Raw genomic sequence first — 23,753 nt, 5'->3', positions numbered from 1 at the left:
AGTACGGTGCCTAGCACAACAGTGGCCTGATCTTCACTAGGTTTTTTGCCTTCCTCTTCAGCATGGGGCACCGCTCACTTGCAGGTTTAAACTAGCATAAATGGTGGATTCTCTGGGCTTGTCTACACTTACATTTTATAGCGCTCTAACTTGCTGGCTCAGGGGTGTGAAAAATCCCCCCCCCCCCGAGTGCAGCAAATTTGAGTGCTTTAAAGCATTAGTGTGGACAGGCTCCAAGCGCTAGGAGCTATTCCCCTTGTGGAGGCTGGTTACCAGGAGTTCTGGGAGAGCTCTCTCCCAGTGCTCGCACCTGACCACACACACACTTCAAAGCACTCCCGCAGCAGCACTTTGAAGTTTCTAGTGTAGACGTAGCTTCTGTCATTTGAAGTCTTTAAATCATGATTTGAGGATGTCCTTAACTCAACCAGAGGTTAGGGGGCTCTTACAGGAGTGGGTGGGCGAGGTTCTGTGGGTTGCGATGTGCAGGTCAGTCTAGATGATCATGATGGCCCCTTCTGGCCTTAAAATCTATGAATTAGAGCCATTAGGCATTACTATAATACAAATAATAGTTAAATAATCATGGAAACCACAGATAATTATATCATAAGCATATTGTATTCAGGGGTATAGCCTCAAGTCAGTGCAGGCAACTTAACACAAAGAAGATACTGCTAATCATATTTCGGTATGCATGTTACAATCTATTAGTGTTCTTTGAATCACTATGCATTTTGGAACGTTGAAAGCTCTTGCTTAACACAGAACTTATCAAGTTACACTAGCGGTCATATCTGCCTGCAAGGAGTGACATAAAAAAGTTCAGTTCAGGATAATACTTGATTTCCATGCTCTCTAAAATGTAGTCTAACAAATTTGAACCATATGTTATAAGCAACCCAGAGATCCTATGTCTTCTGGTATTCCAGCTTTGGAAAGCTTGGACAGGTACTCGTTCTTAAAAACAGTTCATTCTCTCAAATGAACATTTGGGGGGACGGGGGAGACTAGTCACTCTCCATTTCCTGTTTAGGGAATTAAGGCTCTCTTTAAAATTTCTTTCGCAAGATTTTGGCTTGGCTCTGAGAGAAAACCCTGACCTTAATTTTGTATTCAGTACAGGAGTTAACTGTGCATGGACTGGAAGATTTTCTCTAATTTCTGATCTCAAGTGAAGAAGGCCTGTTCAGTTCTTTAGAAATAGATTAGATGTAGTTCTGTAGTTCTAAAATGAGAATAAGTTGTCAAATGCTCAGTCACAAGTGCATAAGCTCTATTCCAAGTTCCCCCAAACCTTCTCTGCACCCCATGACTGTCTGGTTTTTCCTCAAGACAGCTGGGATTGGAAAGGAAGCATGATCCATGCTGCATTGCTAGCATTATTATAACTGGGGCTACAGAAATGTTATCACCTACCCAATTGTCTAATGAGGCTTGCAGCAGCTTAATGAACTAACAAGCACACGGGACTGTAATTGCAGAGAATAAGCCAATTACATTTGGATGGCTTCTGTTCATTTTATTGATCCCCAACCACCTTTTAAATAACAAGATAGGAACTACTTAATCTATTTCTATTGAGTAGAGCAGTAATGCAGCAACAGGCTGAGTTTCATGGCTTACCATGTGCAGGGGCTGGGCTGTAGCGTTTGTCAGCCCTGCCTTTCAAACCTGCTTACTCCATGGAGAAAGAGAGAGAAAGCAATTAAAGAGCCTGATTCTCATTTGCACTAAGGCCGGTCTACACTATTCTGGTGGTAACGTGGCCTTAAATTGTGTGTAAGTGGAATTTACTCCCAAATTAAAAACCTGGGGCAAAATTCTGGCCCCAGTGACATCAATGGGAGTTTTGCCCTGACTTCAATGGAGCCAGCATTGGAACCCTCCCCCGTAAAGGGGCTGTAGTATAAATGGGAACTGATGCTGATGGAAAGGCATTGACCTCAACAGACTCTGGACCCAGCCCCGAGTCAGCTCCCCACCCGGCTTGATACGTACCATCCACACCATCACGTAGGATAAGGCTGCAATCCAGAGGGTAGAGGAAGCAAAGGTGACCATGAACCATTTTTCCCAGTAGGGCTTGTTGCAGTTGGGCACCGTGAAGTGCAGAAGGAAGCTCAGCGGCCAGGTGAACAGCCACTTCAGGATTTCCATTTTGCCAGCTGCCAAAAACAAAAGGGGACAACCATACATCTCTGCCCCATCCTCTCCGCTTGAATCCCGAGCAGGGTTTATTCCGTGTATTGTGCTTACAGCGAGACTGCTGAGCCCTCAGCAAACACATAACAAAGAGGCAGTCCTTGCCCAAGAACATACAAGCTGAGGATAAGACAAGGGGCAGGGAGATGCAAGGAGACTGAGATGATCCTGATTACTGGGATAAGCCATGGTCATAGCACATCAGCTGCCTAGCTGCTGTCAAGTATTTTGTATCACATTATCACAGAAGAAGAGAGTTTTAAGGAGGGATCTGATCTAGTGCCCTGGCTCACAGAGCCTTCTGATAGCATTCTTAGAGCCTTCATTTTCCCCTGCTTAAGCACCACCCTCCTACTACAGCTCGGCTTTCTGGGTGAGTAGCCCTGGAAAAGGACTTGCTGTGAAACCACTCTGTATCTGGCAGGAACAGTCCCTTATAGGGGCTGAATATGCTGGCTAATTTGCAGCACTCCAGGTCTGTGTGTGCCTAGGGTTGTCACTCATCACAGATTTATGGAATTCATCCCAGTTTTCAAAGGGCCAATCCCGAGCTGGCACACCTAGTACTAGGGTGGTAAAGGGTGGAACTGATGTAACTTCTGCACCCACACAGTGTTACTGTATGCTGGTAAAGGCACAGTAACAGGGCAGCACTGCATCATGAGGTGACACTAGGATGTTGGCAGCCCTGGGAAGATGTCAAAGTGGGGAACAAGAGACCAAGACTGGAAAATAAACCCCAAATGTGCCCACTTAAGGCCCATCTACACTGCCGGAGTGGTATAAATGACTCTCAGGACTTCAGGATATTGAACATAATGGGCCAAAAGCTCATTTGCACTAAGACCCCCTTATATCTCTCTGGAAGTATAGATGGGGACATAAAATAGGAGTAAACCATATTCACACACACTTGAATGCCCCTTTATACAGCCAGAGGAGCGTAAAGGGGGCTTGGTGCAGTTGAGAACTAGGCCCTGATGTCTGGTTCACCATTGTCCTGCATCTTGTGTAGTTGTTTATACCAGTGCAAAGTGATGATAAAATGCAACGGTTCTGACTGTTTGTGCAGTCCAGGTGGACTACGGAGCTCATCGTGGGCGCATCTACACTAGGAATAAAGGTTTGTTCTTCCCTCATGTTAGTGAGCTAGTATAAAAGGGGGTTAACATGTCGAGGTAGATGTAGGCCCTAGGCTCCCCTATACTTTTAACCTGTTATCACCTGTTAAAACGACACACTGCCTTGTCTTCACTAGGATTGAACCTAACATGAGGAAAAATCCTATTGAAGACAAGGCAGTGTGTAGTTTTTAAAGGTGTTTATGTTGACCTGTTAACACCTGTTAATAATACCACTGCCTTGTCTTCAGTAGGCTTTCACCATGTGTTGTTACCAGGTTTTAGATAACCCAGATAAGAACACACCCTTTTTCCTAGTCCAGACAAGTCTTAGCAATTACAGCAGCCTGGTTGGGTTCTGTCACATCCCACTCTATTGTTATTTCCATCAGAGGGGAGGGGGCCTTATCTATTTAAACCAGATGGACACAATCCCATTTCAGCAATGATGAGGAATTAAACTGTAATGGGGTTATCAGAGAAGCACCTAGAATTTCAAATGTAACTGTCATGCTGTTTGGTGTTTTCAGAGTTATACTGAAACAAGGAAAGCCCAGGAGCTTCTTACAGGGTAGGTCAAAAGGAGTGTAAGGGCCATCATTATCATCCTCCTCTTCCTCCTCTTCCTCATCATTCTCGTTGTTCTCATTGTCCTCATTCTCGGTCTCATTTCCAGCCTCAGCCATGTCCTCGTCTCTTCGGGTCCCATTCACGCCCCTTTCAGTGGAGTTGCTGGGGCCTGTCCCGTTCTCCAGGGCGTGCTTGATAGGAATTTTGATAGCCACTTCCGATTCCCCATTGGTGTAGGCTCTGCTGTTTATCAGCCTTTGCCTCTGGAAACAGAGTTACAAAGTCTTGGTGAAAAAGAGATGATAACAAAAATAAGGAGAAATCTGAAGAATTTGGTAAAAGCAGGTTTTCAAAAATATGGCGCCAGATCCTCAACTGGTGTAAATTTGACATCTACACCTGCTGCGGATCGGACACAAATACTATCATTTCGGTAAATGAAGGACCGAGTATACGGGAATCTAAAACAGATTGACACTGAAAGCACGGGCCATATACTAATCCAGTCTACTGAAGTCAGTGGAATTACAGTGTTTGTAGAATCAGCATAAGTGAGATCAGAATAAGACCAATGTCTGGGAGCATCTTCTCCTGGGGGCGGCTGTGGGGAGGGAAATGGAACTCTTCTGCCATTTAGTGTGATCTGGTACATTGTGTGGAAAAAGCGTTCTCTTCTGGTATCTCATCAGGGAATAGTGTCAAGGGATGGCTTAGCAGCACACTTGGACAGGGGTGAGGAAGATGAGAAACTCCATCAGAGCACAGACATGTCTGTCAGTCAGTCTCCCTTCAGTCTGAAGACTGCTGTGGCAGTAGAGTTCAGGATGGACACGGACTCGGGCTGAGGAGCAGGGAGTAACACGTACCTCGTTGATCAACATGCGACTGGCCATGGAGAGACGGGTTTTGGGAGGGAAGTGGCTGGTGATCATTATCCGGAGCCCAGCCTCAGAGAAGGAAAGCTGGTGTGGGTAGGCAGACAGCAGCTCGTCCACCATGATCACCGAGGCTTTACGACGGAAATTCCCTGCAGAGAATTAACAGAGAAAGGGGTGAGGTACCTTGCTTGCTGATCCAGTGGCCCCTCTCAGAATGAGAGAGTTCTACAATCCTCCCTCTTTTCAAAGCTAGCAGCCCGAACAGTCAACTTTGCATTAGAGCAACAGGTTTTCCATCCTTTTTTCACTCTGCAAGCCACCGCATAAGAGAGCGACCCTTTCCTCTCAGCACCCTAGCCCCAAGGAGCTTAGGAACCATTTGGCAAGAGTGGCCCAGGAAAGATGACCTCTATCTCCCACCCCACACTACATGGTTCTCAAAAGGTTGAATTCAGTGAACCATAAAGATTCGTGGGCCCAGGGTGAGACACTCAACTTCAGACACTGGCATCAAAAGGGCCTCTTCTCTCATTCATTTCTGTCCTTGAGCAACCGGATTTTGAAATAAATCTCTCACTTGGCCCATCATTGAGGCTTTTCATTGCAAAATCTAACCTACTCTCAAGAATTTATCACACACTTCCTACACACAATGATTACACACCAAAGAGCAGATGTCCCAGTGCAGTAGATGCCATCTGGTGCTTAGGCCTGTGGTACTGGCTGCATTGATTCCAAGAGCCTAATCTTTACGTGCACGAGGATATAATCCTCACCCACCATTTCATCATGTATTGGGGCAGGTAGCTTTTGCTGTGTATCTGCGGCGCAATACGGGAAATTCAATGCAGGTTCTTGTATCCTTGGGCAGTGCGCTTCTGTGTTTGCACAGATCCTAGCACAATGGGGTTCTGGCCACAATTAATAACTATTATTATTGTTGTTTTATCCATATTGCCACAAAGAACAATATATTCTCAGCCTTAACTCATCAAGGAAACATTTTGCCTGGGTATTCGCTTTGTTTTTACTGAAGTGGGAAAAGATGTTGTTTTTATGCTAGTATAAACCAAAATGACGGAACTGTTGTCACTTGAAACTTTTGTCAAAGCTGTATTTCAAGAATGGCGCTCGCGGGAAACACAGCAGACCCACGGGGCTTTCGATTTTCGGGCAGAACTCGGGCATTAATCAAAATGATCCAATAAGATTTCACAGTTCAAAATACAGAATGACTCTCATATTTCAGTGTGTCCAGAAAAGCAGAGGCTGAGAAAGTGACTAGAAACCCGAGACCCTTGCAATAGAATTGCAGTCCAGCGTATGATGTATTATTGGCGCACCTAGGAGCCCTAGTCATGAAACAGCGCCCCCTAGTGCTAGGCACTTTACAAACACAGAACAAAAACACAGTTCCTGCCCCAAAGAGTTTCCTGTCTAAACTGGTAAAAACAGTGTGGTGTGCGAGCTAATACTTCAGATTAGCGTGTGAAACAACACTGGAGATTTACTGTCAGTCATTTGTTGGCTACTAGTGGCCAATTGCCAGATAAACTTTGAAACTGTTTTCAAAAAGTGAAGAAACATCTCTTCTCTCAAATGACTTGTCTTAGTAACCACAAAGTTTCAAAACAAAAAAGCTATCCAGACACGAGAAATGTCATGCAAAAAAGGAAATATTTGTAAAGAAGTGTGCGTAAACGAATCCATAACCAAAACTCTCTGATTTGTGTTAGTAACCCTGATGTCAGCTACCTGAATGACTAAGGCCTGGTCTACGCTTAATTTTTTTTCTGGCCTAACTATGTCAGTAAGGGGTGTGATTTTCTGCAGACAGAGCTATGATGGTTAAGGCCACAGCGCAGACACAATTATATGCTTGTATTGCTTATTTCACTTCCTCAAACCAGAATAAAATATATTGGCATAAGCACTTTTATACCAGTATGTAACAGGATCAGCTGTCTCCTTTGCGCCCCCTCATGGCCTGTATGTGTGCGCGCTGGGCCAGTGGGAAAACAGAGGGCTCTGCAATACCATACCACAATTTCCCCTTTTGTTTAGGGTCCCTTAAGAACGCCACACAGTCCAAAGACGGAAGACAAAAGTCCCTTGCTGAGGTTCTACTTTGAGTCCAAATACACTGAAAAATAAAGTCTCTTCCGTCCAGACCTCAGCTGGGCCCTGCCCCTCCCCCCTGAGGGACTGTCTCATCCTGCTCAGTACACAGCCCAAGCCAGGGAAGCTAATGATCCAACCAGCTGATCAAATTCGGTGATGAGTCCGCCCGAGGCACCTTGTGCATACGCTAAGATCCTGCTCCCTGAGCAGCTGGAGCAGACACAAGGCCCGGCCTGCCTTCTCCCTCCTTTCTGCTCCAACCTCTGGCTCTCAGGCAGACCTAGCGCTGGGTGGGCATAAGCAGACTAAGCAATTGCTTAGGGCCCCGAGCAGCTCAAGGGGGGGCCCTTTATTTACTTTTTTAGTATGTGTTGTGTGTTTGGGGGCGGGGCAAAAATATTCTTGCTTAGGGCACCTGATGGGCTAGCATTGCTCTACACTGGGATAAATGACCCGCAGCATGGCCTGGGTGGTATATAGACATACCCTCATTCTCCTCTCTCCTTGAGTAAGGAGCCCCTAGCCCTCCTTCCCAGAGCTGGCTTATAATCAAACAGACCCTTATTATTCCCTCCAGGAGCCAGTCTTGCTTTCTCAGGCCAGCGTCCTGAGTGGTTTTCTCAGCCCTGCCTAGCTGGAGTGTTTGGCTCCCACACAACTTTCCTTCCCCAGAGACTAGCCAGGAATCGGTCTTTCCTCCCTTATGTCCCCAGCCTAGCCTGAGCTAATCACACAGCCACATTACTTCCTCATGGACTATTCCCCACCTGAGGAGGTGAGCTGATCCTGGCACAGGTGGGGCCTCAGCCCCGTCTCCTCTTAAAAGGGACCAGCCACCCTGTATTTTTGCTGCTTTAAGTATACCGGCATAATTAAGTGTCAAAACTATTAAACATAGACAAGGCACGAGGTAGTGGTTTTCTGCCCTGAGACCTCCCTTTGTCATTAAGACACACAAATCAGGATGGTTTCAGACACTATACAGGCCTCGTCTACAAGAGAAACTGGCACCAGTTTAACCTAAAGTGTGAATTTAAACTGATTTTGTTAAACTGGTGCAACTAATGGCTTTTTTTGTTTAGTTTAAATCAACTGAGAACAGGTTTAAATTAAACTGAAATAAGCCCTTTAAAGAGCTTGTCTACACAAGGTAGGGTTACCATTCGTCCGGATTTACCCGGACATGTCCTCCTTTTTGTGCTAAAAATAGCGTCCGGGGGGAATTTGTAAAGCACTCAAAATGTCCGGGATTTCCCCCCTCCCCTGGCAGAGCAGAGCGAGCGGCTGGGAGGGCTGCAGGAAAGTCCCGGGCTGGACTCCGGAGCAGCTGTAGAGGAGCTCCGCCCTGCCTTCTGAGCAAGTGTATCAGCACAAAGTGCAGCCCTCCCCTTTTGCAACTGGGAGCGGTTTCTGCCATGCAGCGTAGCAAAACGGGAGCGAGAGCACTTTGTGCTGATACAAGGGCAGCTCTCCCCTGCAGCCCGGTCCGGCAGCACTGTGCAGGGCCAGGGACCGGGTTTTGTTGTGCTGGGGAGCGCAGCCAAGTGTCCGGCTGGCACAGAGCCCAACACCCTGTTCTGAACAGCAGGGTAAGGGGGCCAGGGTGCAGGAGAAGGGGCAGGGAGGTTCTGGAGTGGGCAGTCAAGAAACGGGGGGGGGCTTTTTGGGGGGAGTGGAGAAAGTTTTGGGCAGTCAGGGTACAGGTAGGGGGTAGGGTCCTGGGGGGCAGTTGGGGGGGTCTTAGGAGGGGGCAGTTAGGGGACAAGGAACAGGGAGTCTTAGGTAGGGGGTGGGGTTCTGGAGGGCAGTTAGGAACAGGGGTCCCAGGAGGGGGCAGTCAGGGGACAAGGAGCGGGGGGGTGGGGGGCTGGGAGTTCTGGGGGGGAGCTGTCAGGGGGCAGGAGTGGGGAGAGTGATCGGAGCAGTCAGGGGACAGGGAGCAGAGGGGTTTAGATGGGTTGGGAGTTCTGGGGGGGGCTGTCAGGGGGTGGGGAGTGGTTGGATGGGGCGTGGGAGTCCCAGGGGGTCTGTCCGGGGGTGGGGGTGTGGATAAGGGTTGGGGCAGTCAGGGGACAAGAGGCAGGGAGGCTTAGATAGGGAGTGGAGTCCTGGGGGGCAGTTAGGGGCAGGGGTCCCAGGAGGGGGCAGTCAGGGGACAAGGAACGGGGGGAGGGTTGGGGGTTCTGGGGGGGTGGGAAGTGGGAGGGGCGGGGCTAGGGCGGGGCTCCTCCCGTCCTCTTTTTTGCTTGCTGAAATATGGTAACCCTAACACAAGGGGAGTTACATTAGTATAAGGTAGGGTGTGAATTTAAAGCACTATAGTTGTACAACTGTAACTCTCCCTGTAGACACCCTTATTTTGGTATTACAGTAGGGTTGCCAACTTTCTAATTGCACAAAACTGAATACCCTTGCCCATCCCCTGCTCTGAGGCCCTGCTCCTTCTCTGAGGTCCCGCCCCACTCACTCCAGCCCCCCTCCCTCCGTCGCTCACTCTCCCCCACCCTCACTCACTTTCACTGGGCTGGGGCAGGGGGTTGGGGTGCGGGAGGGGTGAGGGCTCCAGCTGGGGGTACTGGCTCCGGGGTGGGACTGGGGATGAGGGGGCTCCAGACTGGGGGCAAGGGGTTTGGAGTGCCGGAGCAGGCTCAGGGCTGGGGCAGGGGTTAGGTGCGGGAGGGGACTCAGGCTGGGGTGTGGGAAGGGGTGCGGGCTCTGCAAGAGGGCTCAGGGCTGGGGTTGGGGTTGGGTGTGGGTGTGGGAGGGGGTTCCAACCTGGGGCAGAGGGTTTGGGATGCGGGCTCTTGGAGGGAGTTAGGGTGCAGGAGGGGGTTCCGACCTGGGGCCGCCAACCGGACTTTTAACGGCCCAGTCAGCAGTGCTGACTGGAGCCGCCAGCGTCCCTTTTCGACCGGGCATTCCGGTCAAAAACTGGACGCCTGGCAACCCTCTATTAGAATGGTCTTTTTCCAGTTTAAGCTAATGTCAATATGGAAGATGTTTAAATTAAGGCAAAAAAAAAAAAAAAAAGCCACTAATTCCAGAATAAGAGTGTCCACAGAAGGGGTCATTCTGGTATAACTATTGCAGTATAATTATACTGGGATAACTGGAAATATCTCCCATGTAGACAAACCCTGATCTGAAATGAGAAGGTCCATGCAGAGGTTTGCAAACGTAATGGGCCAGACCCTCAGCTGCTGTAAATTGGTGTAGCTCCATTGAAATTAATGCCAGTTTACACCAGCTGAGGAACTGACTGAGAAGAGCAGCAGCGGTTCAAATTCTTGATCCAGAGCAGTAATTTTAGCTGGAAGAAACAGCTGTCTACTACAAGGAAAACCCTAGTTTGCAGCAGTGGCAAGCGCACATGCATAGCTCCCTAACTGCAAATCAGTTCTAGCTCAGGAAAGGAAGTGCATGAGCCACCACTTCCTTACTTTAACTGGGGGTAGCGGAAAAACTCGAGCTGTTTTCCTGCTGCTGTGTTTCCGCATATGCTCGGTTTCTATGGTGCTCACTGTCTGGATGACGACTGTAATTAGAGCTCCGTATGGAATTCTGAACTGCATCATTTGTAGATATGCTCCCAGAGAAGAGTGAGAGCACATCTCTGTGCACACTGCCCCGGGGAAGGGAATCCTAAACTAAGACGTTTCAGAGAAGGGGTTCTCCAAGGATGGGATGCACACAACTGGAAATGGACCTGCATCCACTGTAACTACACTGCCATCTGGTGGTGTGGGTTAAAAACGGGCCAGTTCTTCTATATTCCCTTTCATCTCAATCCCTGACAGTACAGAACCATTCCAGGTAGCTCAATTACTAGCAAACGTGAGTGAGAATTATTCAGAATGATGCAAACAAGCAGCGTGACTTACTGGAACAGTTACCTTTCTTTAGTAATACCACGGTGGCGTCACAATTGCTGTTATCGTCCATTTCTGTGTTATTTGCTAATCCGTTCACCATATTTGCAGCATTTTTTGTCTTCCTTTCAAAGCAGTGATGTATGGAGGAATTAAACCTATGCAAAACAAACAAACGCCTGTTGTATCTCTGTTCCCTATATGCCGCTTTCTCAACTGCCCTTCTTTTCTTGAGCCAGACCACGTAGGACAAAACTATAGCATTCTAGAGGACAAGGAAGGCCCCGCTGGTTTTAAAGAAATCTAGCCTTAGAATAGGACAGCTGTAGCTTAGTTACACGCAAAACAATCTCTGTGTCCTCAAACATGACAGTCCATAAAACAGAATGTGTAAAAAGTGTCCTGGATGCTAAAACAAATACAGATTGTAATTCTGTTACACCATCCGCCATGTCAGTGGAATCAGCCTCTTGGTCAAAAGATGGATGGTATAGGGGTCAGGGAACTAGCCTGACACTCATGAGACTTGGGTTTAATTCTCTGACCCTCCGCATATTTTCTGTGTGACCATGAGCAAGTCACTTGGTCATTCTGTGCCTTGGTTTCCCCACCGATACACTATAAAGATAATAGCACCAGCCTACTTCACAGGGGTGTTGTGAGGATAAATACATCAAAGATTGCCAGGTACTCAGACATTAGAGCTAGAGAAGCACCTGGGCTAGATGGCATTACAGAAACCCTGCTCCACCTCTTTCTGCTCTGGAATTACCTCTGCAGACTCATTTTAAACAGGCCAAGGGCATATTTGACTTACTTCATGATCAGGATGTAAATGAAGTACATCAGTACTAGGACGAGGGACTCCCACCTGCAAACAAAGGCAGATGAGGGACAAATCACAGGAGAGCAGAGAGAGGTCACCTGTGCCCGACGGCACTCCCTGCGTTAGTCATTCAGTAAACCCACATGGAAATGTTCAACCCACTGGGCATTGTACTGCATACACAGAAAGCGGCACACAAAGCACCGGGATTCTAACTCCTACTCTGATCCTGCTTGGCAAAAAAATCAAAGTCAACTGAAAAAAATATAATGTAGTTGTGCAGCCACTAAGCAACTTGGACATTTTGGGAAGGGCAGCCTGGGGCATGGGGTGCAGTGGAGCGGGTGGAGATATTTTGTGCCCACTTTGCACAAGGTGAATGTTGACACACGGTGCAAAGCAAATGGCGAATCAGGCTCTTGGAGCTCCCAGAGCTGGTTTAAGAGCGCTACTGCTGCTGAGAAGAGACTGAACCAGAGGTAGCACCAGTTCTTTCCAGCTCTCTCTCCAGGCTGTGGCTGCAGCTACATAGCTGAGCTGGCAGGCACTGGACAAGCAACTTTGCATGGTTTAAACGGCTAGTTAAATGTTATGAAATGATTTTTGTAGCAGTTTCTACTACAAAATAAAGGACATTTGTATTAAAATTAGACAGCCAATGGCTTTCGATACTTCTCAGTATGGAGTTTTCCCCCCGCTCCTCTAACCACACCCTTACATTTACTGTGACAAACAACTAGCTCCAGCAATAAGCATCACCACAGTCCTACACAATAAGACTCATTGTTCATTTTCTTTTAAGTCGAGCTGTGGCTTTTTGATCTCTCAGCTTTAGCACTGACCATATTAATTCATTTCCCTTGTTTCTGACAGTCCAGCGCTCTGCTTCCCCGTTGATGTATTTCATTAAAAGGAAGCAGTTATGTCTAATTTGCCCTCAAATTTAATTTTAGTTTAAAAAGAAAAAAAAAAACCTCTGCCAAACTGTGGAAATGTCTCAAATTAAAAGTAAACATCCCGGGGGGAACAAATTAACCCCCGCAACTCCCTGCAACATTTGTAACCCAAACATTATAGAAAACCTGAAAATGAAGTTTAACTGACTATGAGCAAAAGTTAAACTGACTAATGGCATTGTCCGATCTGAGAGACAGGCAGCAAACAGAGTAAACAGCTGAAGTAAATTAGATTTTTCTATTTTCACCACTACTAAACTGCAGTGTTATTAATAACACAGGGAAATGCATTCATTTTAATATATGATTTTTAACTGGACAGTGCCCCTTTAATGCTATCTCAGGTCATTTTATTTTTAACACCACCATTACAAAGATACTGTTCTACCATTCCATTTCTTTTTAAAAGTTCAAATGTTTGGACAAACTCAAGGAAGACATTTTGGAAGACCTTTCTAATGCTCATGTTTCATGGCATTTCCCCTCTGGCTTTCACTGCCCCTTCCCAGTCGCTCTGACCTCACCCTGGCAGCAAATCTCTGACTAAGGGCCATGCTGTATTGCCAGTCTGCCCACATAGACACCGCTGCCCTCTGGGGGAGTGTATGTGGGTGGACAGAGGGTGCAGACCGACACCACTGCCTCCTTGCATCAGGGGATGCTCTGAATGAACCTCTCCTGGGCATTCCTCCCTAGCTTAGAAAATGAGTGATGCCAGTCCACCTGCTAATGGGGTTTCCTGCTGAGCAGGAAATTGGTGCCTGAATTGCTCTGCAGAACTTTAGTTTTCCCCGCTCTCATTAACCCTGATTTTTCAGCTCCTGCAATATAATCAGAAAGTGACAGCTGGATACACTTACCAAGAAACGATTTCATCATAAATAAACTGTGGAGGAAATTAAAAAAAGTCACGTTATCCATGAAATGCGACAGCGTACATTAGAGCTGAAAATACCCTGTTACCTGAACACGTGGCACGGAGAGGCAGCATCATCTAGTGATCAGAGCGAGAGACAGAAGCATGAGGCCTAGGTACCACACGGGTGCTGTTTTCTTGGGCTCATTTAACTTCTCCGTCCCCCAGTCTGTCCCATCAGTAGAATGGGGATGACAGACTTACCCAAGTGCTCTGAGATTTTTGTATAAAAGGTGCATTCAGAGCAAGTGTCCAAAGGATGTGAGTTTTTTAATGGCGGTAAAGCACATGAAGTTATGTGGGAAAAAGGGTGTCCCATGGAAATCATGTGATAAACATGTACCATGGGGGGGGGGGGGTAGATCCTCAGCTGGTGTAAATCAGCATCGCACCAATGAAATTAATGAAGCTACATGCATTTTACACCAGCTAAGAATCTGGCCCAGGGCCTGATTTTCATAGGTGCTGAGCTGCACCTACTATTCCAACTGAACTCAAAACACTGGTGAAAACAGGGCCTCACAATAACACCACACAAAACCTTCTGGGGCAGGGAACATGTCTTTCTCCGAGTGTGGCATCTTTCTGAGTAACAATAACATCATGTCACAAAAGTTGTTACATCTGACTTTTGTCAATTTATCCTTGGCTTCACTTTTTAAAGTAGAAACTTAAAGGTGAGCTTTTCCTAGTCACCACTAGATGGCCCTCATGTTCCACAGCTTATTTCCAACAGGGCCTCTGGGAGAGATGGGAGAGGAGAATGAAAGAGTGCCAGTGGATATCGCGCTGGTAATAGTCAGCGGTGCCAGTCTTTCCATGCACTCTTACTTTAAATGGACATCTGCAATTTACTGGCTTCCCTGCTGATTCCTCACTATCACCCCCAACCACAGGCCTCATTTCAAAATTGTTTTCAGCCAGTGGAACGGTATCACGTTGTAATGCGCCATGACAAGATGTTGTGGCAACACAATGTCAAGAAGATAGCTGGGCTTCCTTGGGTTGCTTATCCTGAAGTCTTCTGCCAAAGCACCTGCTCTCTCCGTCCCTTGGCGCCATTCAGCCTTCCTGTTCTGCTGAACAGACACATCATGTAACATATTTTATGTTACCTGACAGCTAGGAAAGAGGCCCCATGGTTTTTGCCCTTTGGCTCAGTGTCAGACCACGGCTGTTGTTAGAATGTGACCCTGTCAAGTCCAGCGCTGCGTAGGTGACATGCTTACAGTAACCTGGGACCAGGGGCATCCTCCCAGAATAGCTAAGTGCCAACATGCCACCGCATCAATGCCAGAGCTGTACTTCTCTGGGCCATGTGGCCTGCAGCCTCAGTCCATAGTCACTCTACAACTTGACATCCCAGGAAATGACTGTGTGTTGTACTTGGTTTCAACTTTTATTAGGTTGGGGGAAACTTTTGCTCAGCCATTCTAAAGCTTCATGGCTCTTTATTTGCCCTCATCTCTACACTACATGAAGAGATACAGTTTCATTAGGAAAACACCATCATGAAAAAGCACTATTATGGTACCAGAGAGCAACCAAGGGAAAGGGAAACACCCCCTTAGCCTGCACACTCTGTAAAGAGCAAACATCTCTTTCTTTGTAATGTACACCAGTAATATTGGTTATCAGAAGATAACGTGGCTGTTATATATCATTCACACCACAGGTTATTGCTCATACTCACCAGGGTTTTATGTGGCAACAATAGTTTCAGGCTGCGATGTTTTGGTGTGACAGGACACGCAAGCACGCACACTCATCTTTGCGAATAAAAATGAAAATAAGCCATGGGCCAGACGTTTTGACCTAACAACTTTGACAGCAGCCCAGAGCCTCAAAGGTATTTAGGTGCCTAACTCCCATGGGAATCGGTGGAAGTTAGGCACCTAAATACCTTTGAGGATTTGGGCTAGTATCCCTTTAAAATTTGGAATTGTTGAATTTTTTTCATTCTAATGCAGGATGAAGAATAACTTTGGAACAGTTTGAGAAATTAGATGTTGTTTTGCCAAGCTCTAATTAAAAGAAGGTCTTGGTGGATTTTTTATTTGGAAAAGAGGTATAGAGCCAACTCCTCGGCTGGTGTAAATGAAGCCAAGCCAGTTTACATCTAATCCCTGGATTTTTAAGTGATTTAATGTTAAACCCATAACTTTAAAATACTCAATATCAATGGGGACACATATATGGTTAGGCAAAACAATGGTGGAGCATTCACATCTATGAGAGCATCACAGTCTATTTATTAAAAGAACATGGGATACCTTCCACACACACAACACCATCCATTATAGAAGATCCCATATTGTGCTAAAAGTTAAGTATGTGCTTATGTCCCATTTAAATCAAAGGGACTTATTATAAAGCACATACTTATGTGCTTTTTATGTTCTTAAGTCCTTTGTTGAACTAGGACCTACATGTGATTGGACATTTCTTGTTTGTATACATTCATGTCTCAAAATTAACAATAATCATATGGGATTTATTTATTCTAACCCAAGAAAATTTACTTCCTTCTTTCAATGATCAAGAAGCCCATTTTATCTCATAGAAAAAAGTGGCTAAGGGAACATTCAGATGACTGGTAGAGCAAGAATGATCAGTTATAAGTGTAACTAGCCGGCACCTGTATTTTGTGAAATTTACCACTTTTCCCTTTTCTTCTCTATGACATTAATCTAGTTATTGTCATGGTTAATGTGAAATAAATGTTTATTTCAGCACGACCGTGTCTTTGGAAGGCAAGAGAGAAACTGGTTCACTTCAAATCACAGAGCAGCCAGTAAAATGGACCATTTCGTTATGAATGGCTGTCCTCAACTCACCCTGCATGGTGGGGGAAAGGTAGTGCTGGGCCTGAAGACAATGCATTGTCTTAGCTCATCTCACAGGAGCGTGCTGAGGCTGAACTCACTCCAGCAGGTATGTGCCTTGCGAAAGGAAGGTGCTACACAAGTACAATTTATGATCACTATGATTTCAAGTAGGGAGCACAGCACTGAACTGGAACAGCATCTAAAGACTGGGTGTGTGTGCGAGATCCTCATCTTGCTGACATAAAGGGGAGTTTTGCCTTTTACTTCCGTGGGCCAGGATTTCACCCTGGGAGTTTATGCTAAGGAGGCTTCCATGTTCCTCCGCAACTGAGTGATACTATTTAAAAATTCAGACACTAAACGCTACAGGATGGCGCGCTTAAGGGTGCTGCATGTGTAACCAACCTGATGCAAAACCTCAAAAGCAAAGAAATGAAAAGTTAAGCCACCTAGCAGGACAGCCCCCTTTTTCCTTCACCCATCAGCACAGAACAGTGGGCGTCCCTTTGGTATAGTTCTGGGGCAGCACCCACTCACTTCTGGGGCACGGGGGTCTGGAAATCCAGCATCCCTTGTGGGCAGAGTTAAGGTGATGGTGTATTCTTTGTCAGGTGGTTGTCTCTGGGTGGAGGTGGGGTCTTAGAGGGGAGGAAGGCAGGCTACATATTTTAAGAACCAAACAAGTGCTACCAGCGAAATCTGACTCTGTTTGACCTAACAATGTCTTTTAATGCCACCAGAGAAAATGTCAAGCAGAGGGGTTAAATACTTTAACTGTTTTTCCTTTCTCCCCATTCCCCTTTATGTGCATTTAACAAATGGTAATTGACATAGTCCTATTGATAGCAAGGAGCTGCCAAGGATCGGGCTTGACTCTGGGCAAGTGGGGTACAGGCCCAAGAAGGAATGATAATATCCTAGTCCTTTGGAGTGAAGATCCCAAGGAACAGGACTTTTGTAGTTCTGTAGCCATGAAGAATAGCCCTCCCTGGAAGACATTTGTGAGGGAAGAGAGAAGGAACCAGAAAGAAAGAGTAATATATACCTTGTTTACAGGTACCAGAGAGTTCTGTTTAATGATCTGTCTGAGTTTCTTGCTGTATACCTAGTTTAAGGAATATGCTAGATATGCCACAAAAGGTATGATTGTATCAGGCCACTGTTAGGTTGCTGAGAAGCATCCAAAAATAAAGCTGCCAAGCCCTGTGAGCAGAAAGATCACTGGAAGGTTTTTTAAAAAAACAAACAACCCCCCCCCCCCACCTCCTCCCCTGACTGATTTGCAACTGTTCTGCAAATGAAACACACAATCCGAATGCTATCAGGTTAGAAGCAAAGCGGCTTTCCATAGCCACGCTTCCTTTGGATTAAAAATAAACAAATAAATCAATCAAAGGGCTGGGATGTTGCCTACATGCCTTTCTGCCCTTGGGAGGTAATTTTTTACAATATATGGGGTTGTTCGTTTATTGTTGAAAAGCCACTTTCTTGTGCTTCATTATTCTTAAGCCCTGGAAGTAACAAAGCAGCCTTTGTTGGTTTCACACATCATTGCTGTCAATTACATTGCTTTTATTCTTGCCTGGGTGTGGAGGTATGAATTAGATTGAAGACAAGCTATTTTTCATACATTGCAGAAGGCTGACCTTGCAGTGTTGAGATTACAAAACTCAAACAAGTTGAGGCAAACTCTTTGCTGGAAGTCTCAGGGGGAGGGACTAGCTATGCACATGGAATATGTACCCAGTATGCAGGCACACACATGCTAAAGGCAAAAGAAAATACAGCCAGGAAACTTTAATGTTGCCTAGTTACAGTCACACAAATTCTGGAACTGCAAACGTTCATCTTCTCACCATGACGCTGACCTGACCTTACAAATGTATTAAAGTGAACACAAGAAGATCTCACTCTCCCTTTCCCCTATTTAGTAGGGAATAGTTTATTTTAGGCAACATGTCCAAGACGACAGTAATGTATAGATGAAAACAACATTTATGCAATATGCAGCTTTGCTCTGGGAAATGTAACTTTTGTATTTCCTGACTTTGTGCGAGTTTGGATGAAAATGTGCCATTTAACTGCTGTCGTTTTCACATTTCAATTCTTATGCTAACATTGTTTCCATTTGTGGCCTGATTTTCAGCCGTTCTGAGCACCTACACTTCCCACAGCACATGATGGGAGCTGAACAGGGAGCACTGTTGATAACCAGGCCATTGGCTTCTAAATCCACGGTTAGGGTGCTATATAAGTGGCCTGATTTTCACAACTGCTAAATATTTTGGAGAATTATAACAATTGGTCACAAGGTGTTATCAATGAAACCATCTTGCACCCTCACCAGTAGGGTTTGGCACTAGTACCCACTAAATCCCATGAGCCTGTGTGCATGTATAGGACTCACAGTAACATTTTGTATTCATGAATTGATTTCCTTCCCACAGGGGCAAAGCATGTCCCTCCTGGAGTATGGAGGGCTTCTTGGTAGCAGAGCCAGAGGACCAAGGGGATGGGGGGAAATGACTCAAATTTTAAGTTGGAAATGCACAGATCCTTCCATCCTCTCCCCACATAAGGAACGAAACAGGACTAAGCACCCACTCCATGGCCTGATTGGAGGCCAGAGCTCTGGGAATACGTCTACACTGCAGCGGGAAGCAAGCCTCCCAGCCCGGGTAGACCGACTTGTGCTAGCGGGACCTGTGCTCGTGCATTTCTGGGGGTATGAGGGGTCCGAGCTTGGGTGGCAAGCCCGAGCCTCCACTGGTGCAACATCCACACAGCTATTTTCAGTGGGCTAATGTGAGCCCCACTAACAGAAGTCTGTCTGCCCGGGCTGGGAGGCTCTCTCCCAGATGCAGTATAGATGTACTGTGGGTTTCAGAGTTACCATCCCATTGAGATGAATGGGGCTGTCCACTCCTCTCAGAGCTATTGTTTCATGCTCTCTGCAGACTCAAGTGAGCACTGCTGTATCCTTTTTAAGCTTGCCTTTGCAACCAGGAAGGCTAGAAGCAGTTTTTTTGGGGGGGGGGAGGGCGGGGGGGAGGTATTTGAGGTTTAGCTGTGACATGACTCCTGGAGGCAGGGCACAAGTTTATAGTGCCTATGTCTTAATCTGTCCCCAGTGACAATAATGATGAGGATCGTAGGAGACACTTAGGTTTCCTGAGCAGCAGCACTGTCATAATAGCCTTCAAAAACTTACCACAATGAGTGCAACAACAGACAGTGTGTAATAGGTTGAATCTCGCAGCAGACTCCACGATGACAGTGCAACCACCTGAGAGAATACACAAAAAGGAGGATTGAGCCAGGCTCTCATCATCACAAGTTCTCTGTGTCAAAGGATGGACTGTCATTTCATAGTGCTAGCTGGCCCCATACATTAGCACGTGATATGGGAAATCCAAGTTTAGGAATGCATTGCATTTCTGAGACCACTACCCAGAGGCACAAAAAGGCCAGAGGAGAGACTGAATCTCTGGCACCTAAAGTCATGGTAATGGTCAGCACTTGCATTGCATTGTTTATCCAGGGTCACATTCTGCCCTCAGTTACTTCTAGGCAGGTCTAGTCATCCCTGTGTATCAGTAGGTTTTTTAATAGCTGTAACTGAAGGCAGAACTTGGGCCCAAATCGTTTGGTTAGGAGAAAGTCACAGTTCTAGAGTCCTGTAAGGCATGTGGGTGGTGGAGGGATTGAGGGCCCAATCATAGAATAGAATATCAGGGTTGGAAGGGACCTCAGGAGGTCATGTAGTCCAACCCCCTGCTCAAAGCAGGACCAATCCCACACTAAATCCCCAAATGACCCCCCTCAAGGATTGAACTCACAACCCTGGGTTTAGCAGGCCAATGCTCAAACCACTGAGCTATCCCGCCCCCCTCAATCCTTTGAGGTATTGATCTTCTGTTAAAAACCCTGCAAGCCCCTTGAGAGAGCTTTTGGTGCCCTATGTGACGGGATCAGGACCACACAATATCCGATTTTAATGGCGAAACGTAGGGAATGTTTATATTTTAAATGGAAAGGAATAGACAGAAAATTGGGAGGATGCAGGGGGCCCTGGTTCTCTGCTGCCTCCCACCCTGCAGAGCCATTTACATGAGAACTTCTCAAACTTTTCAGGCTCAGGACCCATTTGTCAAGGTTGAGGGCCTGTCATAAGCCAGTAAAAAGGCTGGTGGTGGGGTGGTGGGTCCTGGCCCCAGGGGGCGGGGCAGGAGGCCTGGGGGTCTTTGTTGCAGATCCCACCCTGCAGTCACCCCGCAGCAACGGCTCCTGCAGTTCCAGTCCTGTAGGGCTGGTTGGGCTCGGTTCCTCACTCTGGGTGTTGCAACCTCTGTGGTTGCAGTGCTGCTTAGATTTGGCCTTGAACTCCCTTGTGTGGGGGGGCAGCTGGGCCAAATCTGTGTGAGCACAGTTGTGACCTGGTGCATGGGCTCACAGTGCCACTCACTCAAGTTTGACCCAGCCCCCCACCCCTGCATCTTCCTGATGGAGGGATGGTTGGGCCAAATCTGAGTGGCGCTGTAACCCTGCAGAATCCAACACCCAGAGTAGGGAGCTGAGCCCAGCCAATCCTGCAGGCCCGGAGCCATCGCGTGAATCCTTTGAAATGTTCTGCCTCCCCATCCCAATTTTGGGTTGTGATTGAGAAATGCAGACTAACACTGTACAGAAAGCACCTCCCACCCTAGGATCTCCAAGCATTCACCAACATTAATTAATTTAACTTCAAAAGAGACCTGTGAGGAAACTTGTCATTTTGTGAAGAGCTCACAAAAGGAGTTTTGCTCCAATGCATCTGAGATGCAGCACAACTCCTAATGCAGTGTGGAGAGGAGCTGCCTTTTGTAGATCTCTGGAAATGCACCATGCTGGGCATTTTGGTGGTGTGTTGCCAAAGACCTTCAGACATACACAATTGGTGCACAACAGTCAACTAGTTACGCACTCTAGATGGGATTTTTAAAAGGGTGCAAGTGATTTAGGCACACGAAGCACAGTGAAAGCCAATGGGATTCAGAAGCACAACTATCAGTGGCAGTCAATCTGATTTGTGCTTCTAAAAGTCAAAAAATCACAACCACTCTTCACAAACTTTTGTAAACCAACAGAGTTTGAAGTCCTGGACAATGAAACTCTTTTCTTATTTTTTTTCCTACTTTTTTACTACTTCTCTCTCTTTAAAAAAAAAACAGAACTTAGGAAATCTCATACAAAATACTGTGTTATGGTCGCAAAGTTAAGCACTGAAAAAAATCAAAAAATGCTAAAGTAACATAACCTTAACTCTGCCCCTTAGTGCATATCTGGTACAATTTAGTCTTGAATTGTATGGTCACATATGCAAGTAGTACCATATAATATGAAGATGACTTTTCCTACACACTTAGATAGTTAAGTAGACTCTTGTAGGGCTGTGTATAATGACTTTGAGTAGGACAGGAAAACAGAAGTCATGAAAGTCATAGAGTTTAAGGCCAAATGGAACACCAGATGATTTAGTCTGACCTCCTGTATATCACAGGCCACCACCACCCAACAACCAAAATTAGACCAAACTGTTACAGCCCACAGGAGACTACACTATCATGTGCCACAGGCAGAAAATAAAAGGGACTATTTGCACCAATGCCTGAGGTCCCCTCAGTGGCAGGGAGCTGACTGAATGAGATACATCCAGATAATCCTGACAAGTGATTTACACCCCTTGCTGCAAAGGAAGGTGAAACCTCACCCTCACCTTCAAGGTCACTGCCAACCTAACATGGGGGAAAATTCCTTCCTGACCCCACACACGGCGACTACTTAGACTGTGAGCATGTGAGCAAGAACCAGCCAGCCAAGCACCCTAGGGACAGAATGCTTGGTGCCACCTCACAGCACTGGCCCTGTCCAGTGTCCCATCTCCAACATGGCCATCTCTAATGATTCAGAGGAAGGAGACCCAATCCAGAGTATACTGTATGTCTGTGGGGGGGGAATCCCATCTTGACCCCTCCAGGTGTCTGGCTGAAACCCTGAAACATAAGCTTTTAGGAACAGAAGGTGTAAACTGGAAGTGAGCCTGAGGGCTGGTGAGCCCTGCCACCTACCATCACAAGCAATCAGGACATACAATCACACTCATCAATTTGTCTAGCTCGCTCTTAAAACTAATTAAGTTGTTTGCCCCCACAACTCCTATTAGGAGGCTGTTCTAGAACCTCATCCCTCTGATGGGTAGAAACCTTCTTCTAATTTCCAGCCTCAATTTGTTCCTGGTCCATTTGTTCTTGTGCCAACATTTTTTTTTTAGCTTAAATAGCTCTTCACCTTCCGTAGGGTTTACAGAGAGCAATCATATCCCTCCCCTCCCCCCCCCCCAAATCAGCCTTCTTTTTGCTATGTTAAACGAGCCATGTTTTCCCAGTCTCATAAGATCGACTCTCCATTCCCCTGGTCATCCTAGTAGCTCTTCTGCACCTGTTTGTTTGAATTCATGTCTCCTGAACATGGGTGACCAGAGCTGTACACAGCATTCCAGTTGAGATCTTACCAGTGCCATGTACAATGGCATTAGTACTTCTCTCTCTCTACTGGAAATGCCTCGACTGATACATCCTGGGATCATATTTGCCTTTTCCACCATTGCATCATGTTGGTGGCTCATGGTGATCCTGTGTTCCACCAACACACCCAGGTCTTTCTTCTCCTCTGTTGCCCCAGCTTGTGGGAGACATTTTTATTATTAGATCCTAAGTGCAGGACCTTATTATTGAATTTCATCTCATTTCTGTGACTCAAGGTCATCCAGCTATTCCTGTATAATATTCTGATCCTCCTCTGTATTGACAATGCTTCACAACTTCATATCATCCACCAATGATTTGCTGATAACAAAGTCATGTATATGAAATGAACACAGTATACCATATCTATAGGTGCTCCATATTAGTATATAGGCTAGAGTAACAGTGAAAATTTGCTACAGATACAGACTACATAGAATCTCATTGATTTCAATGGAACTCCATGAGATGGAGTGGTTTGTTTTCCATCAGAGAGCAGGTTGCAGAATTGGGAGCTAAGTTTGCAGGGATATTAGCTTGTCGTTAGCTGCCTCGGTCTCTGAATTAAACCTAATTAAGTCTGCAAAGTGCCTGGCTACAGAGTTAAATTAGAAGACACCTAAAACATTAAAGCTAGACAAATTCCAATTAGAAATAAGGCACACATTTTTAACAGTCAGACAAATCATCGAGCTCAGTGAAGGGGTAACTGGGTGAAATTCTCTGGCCTGTGTTATACAGGAAATCTAATCAAGCATAACAACTCAGAAGTTATGAGATGATATCAACACAATAACAACAGGATGAGTTAATCTGGAGATATCTAGATCAAGTCCTTAGAATAGGGATTACTTACCTTAGAAGGTGGTTGAATTTAAGATTCAATTCTCGAGCAACACA

General features: G+C 46.1%; 1 protein-coding gene across 2 annotated transcripts in view; it reads right to left on the bottom strand.

Moving 5' to 3' along the window:
- The window catches only part of SLC24A3 (solute carrier family 24 member 3), a 339,499-nt gene that overhangs the window by 36,656 nt on the left and 279,090 nt on the right, over positions 1-23,753 (bottom strand). The window contains exons 7-13 of one of the 2 annotated variants that reach the window (XM_065589824.1): positions 19,502-19,576; positions 13,407-13,432; positions 11,582-11,635; positions 10,789-10,922; positions 4,763-4,923; positions 3,895-4,159; positions 2,002-2,168 (exon numbers count right to left, since the gene is read on the bottom strand). In XM_065589824.1, coding sequence (XP_065445896.1) covers positions 2,002-2,168; positions 3,895-4,159; positions 4,763-4,923; positions 10,789-10,922; positions 11,582-11,635; positions 13,407-13,432; positions 19,502-19,576 — 882 coding nt within the window. Of the gene's footprint in view, positions 1-2,001; positions 2,169-3,894; positions 4,160-4,762; positions 4,924-10,776; positions 10,923-11,581; positions 11,636-13,406; positions 13,433-19,501; positions 19,577-23,753 lie in introns of both variants that reach the window. The other variant, XM_065589823.1, reaches the window with a different exon arrangement.

Source organism: Chrysemys picta, chromosome 3 (assembly GCF_011386835.1).
Source record: "Chrysemys picta bellii isolate R12L10 chromosome 3, ASM1138683v2, whole genome shotgun sequence".
NCBI lineage: Eukaryota > Metazoa > Chordata > Testudines > Emydidae > Chrysemys > Chrysemys picta.
The sequence above is the reverse complement of the archived record's forward strand: the minus strand, read 5'-3'. Positions and strand labels throughout refer to the sequence as shown.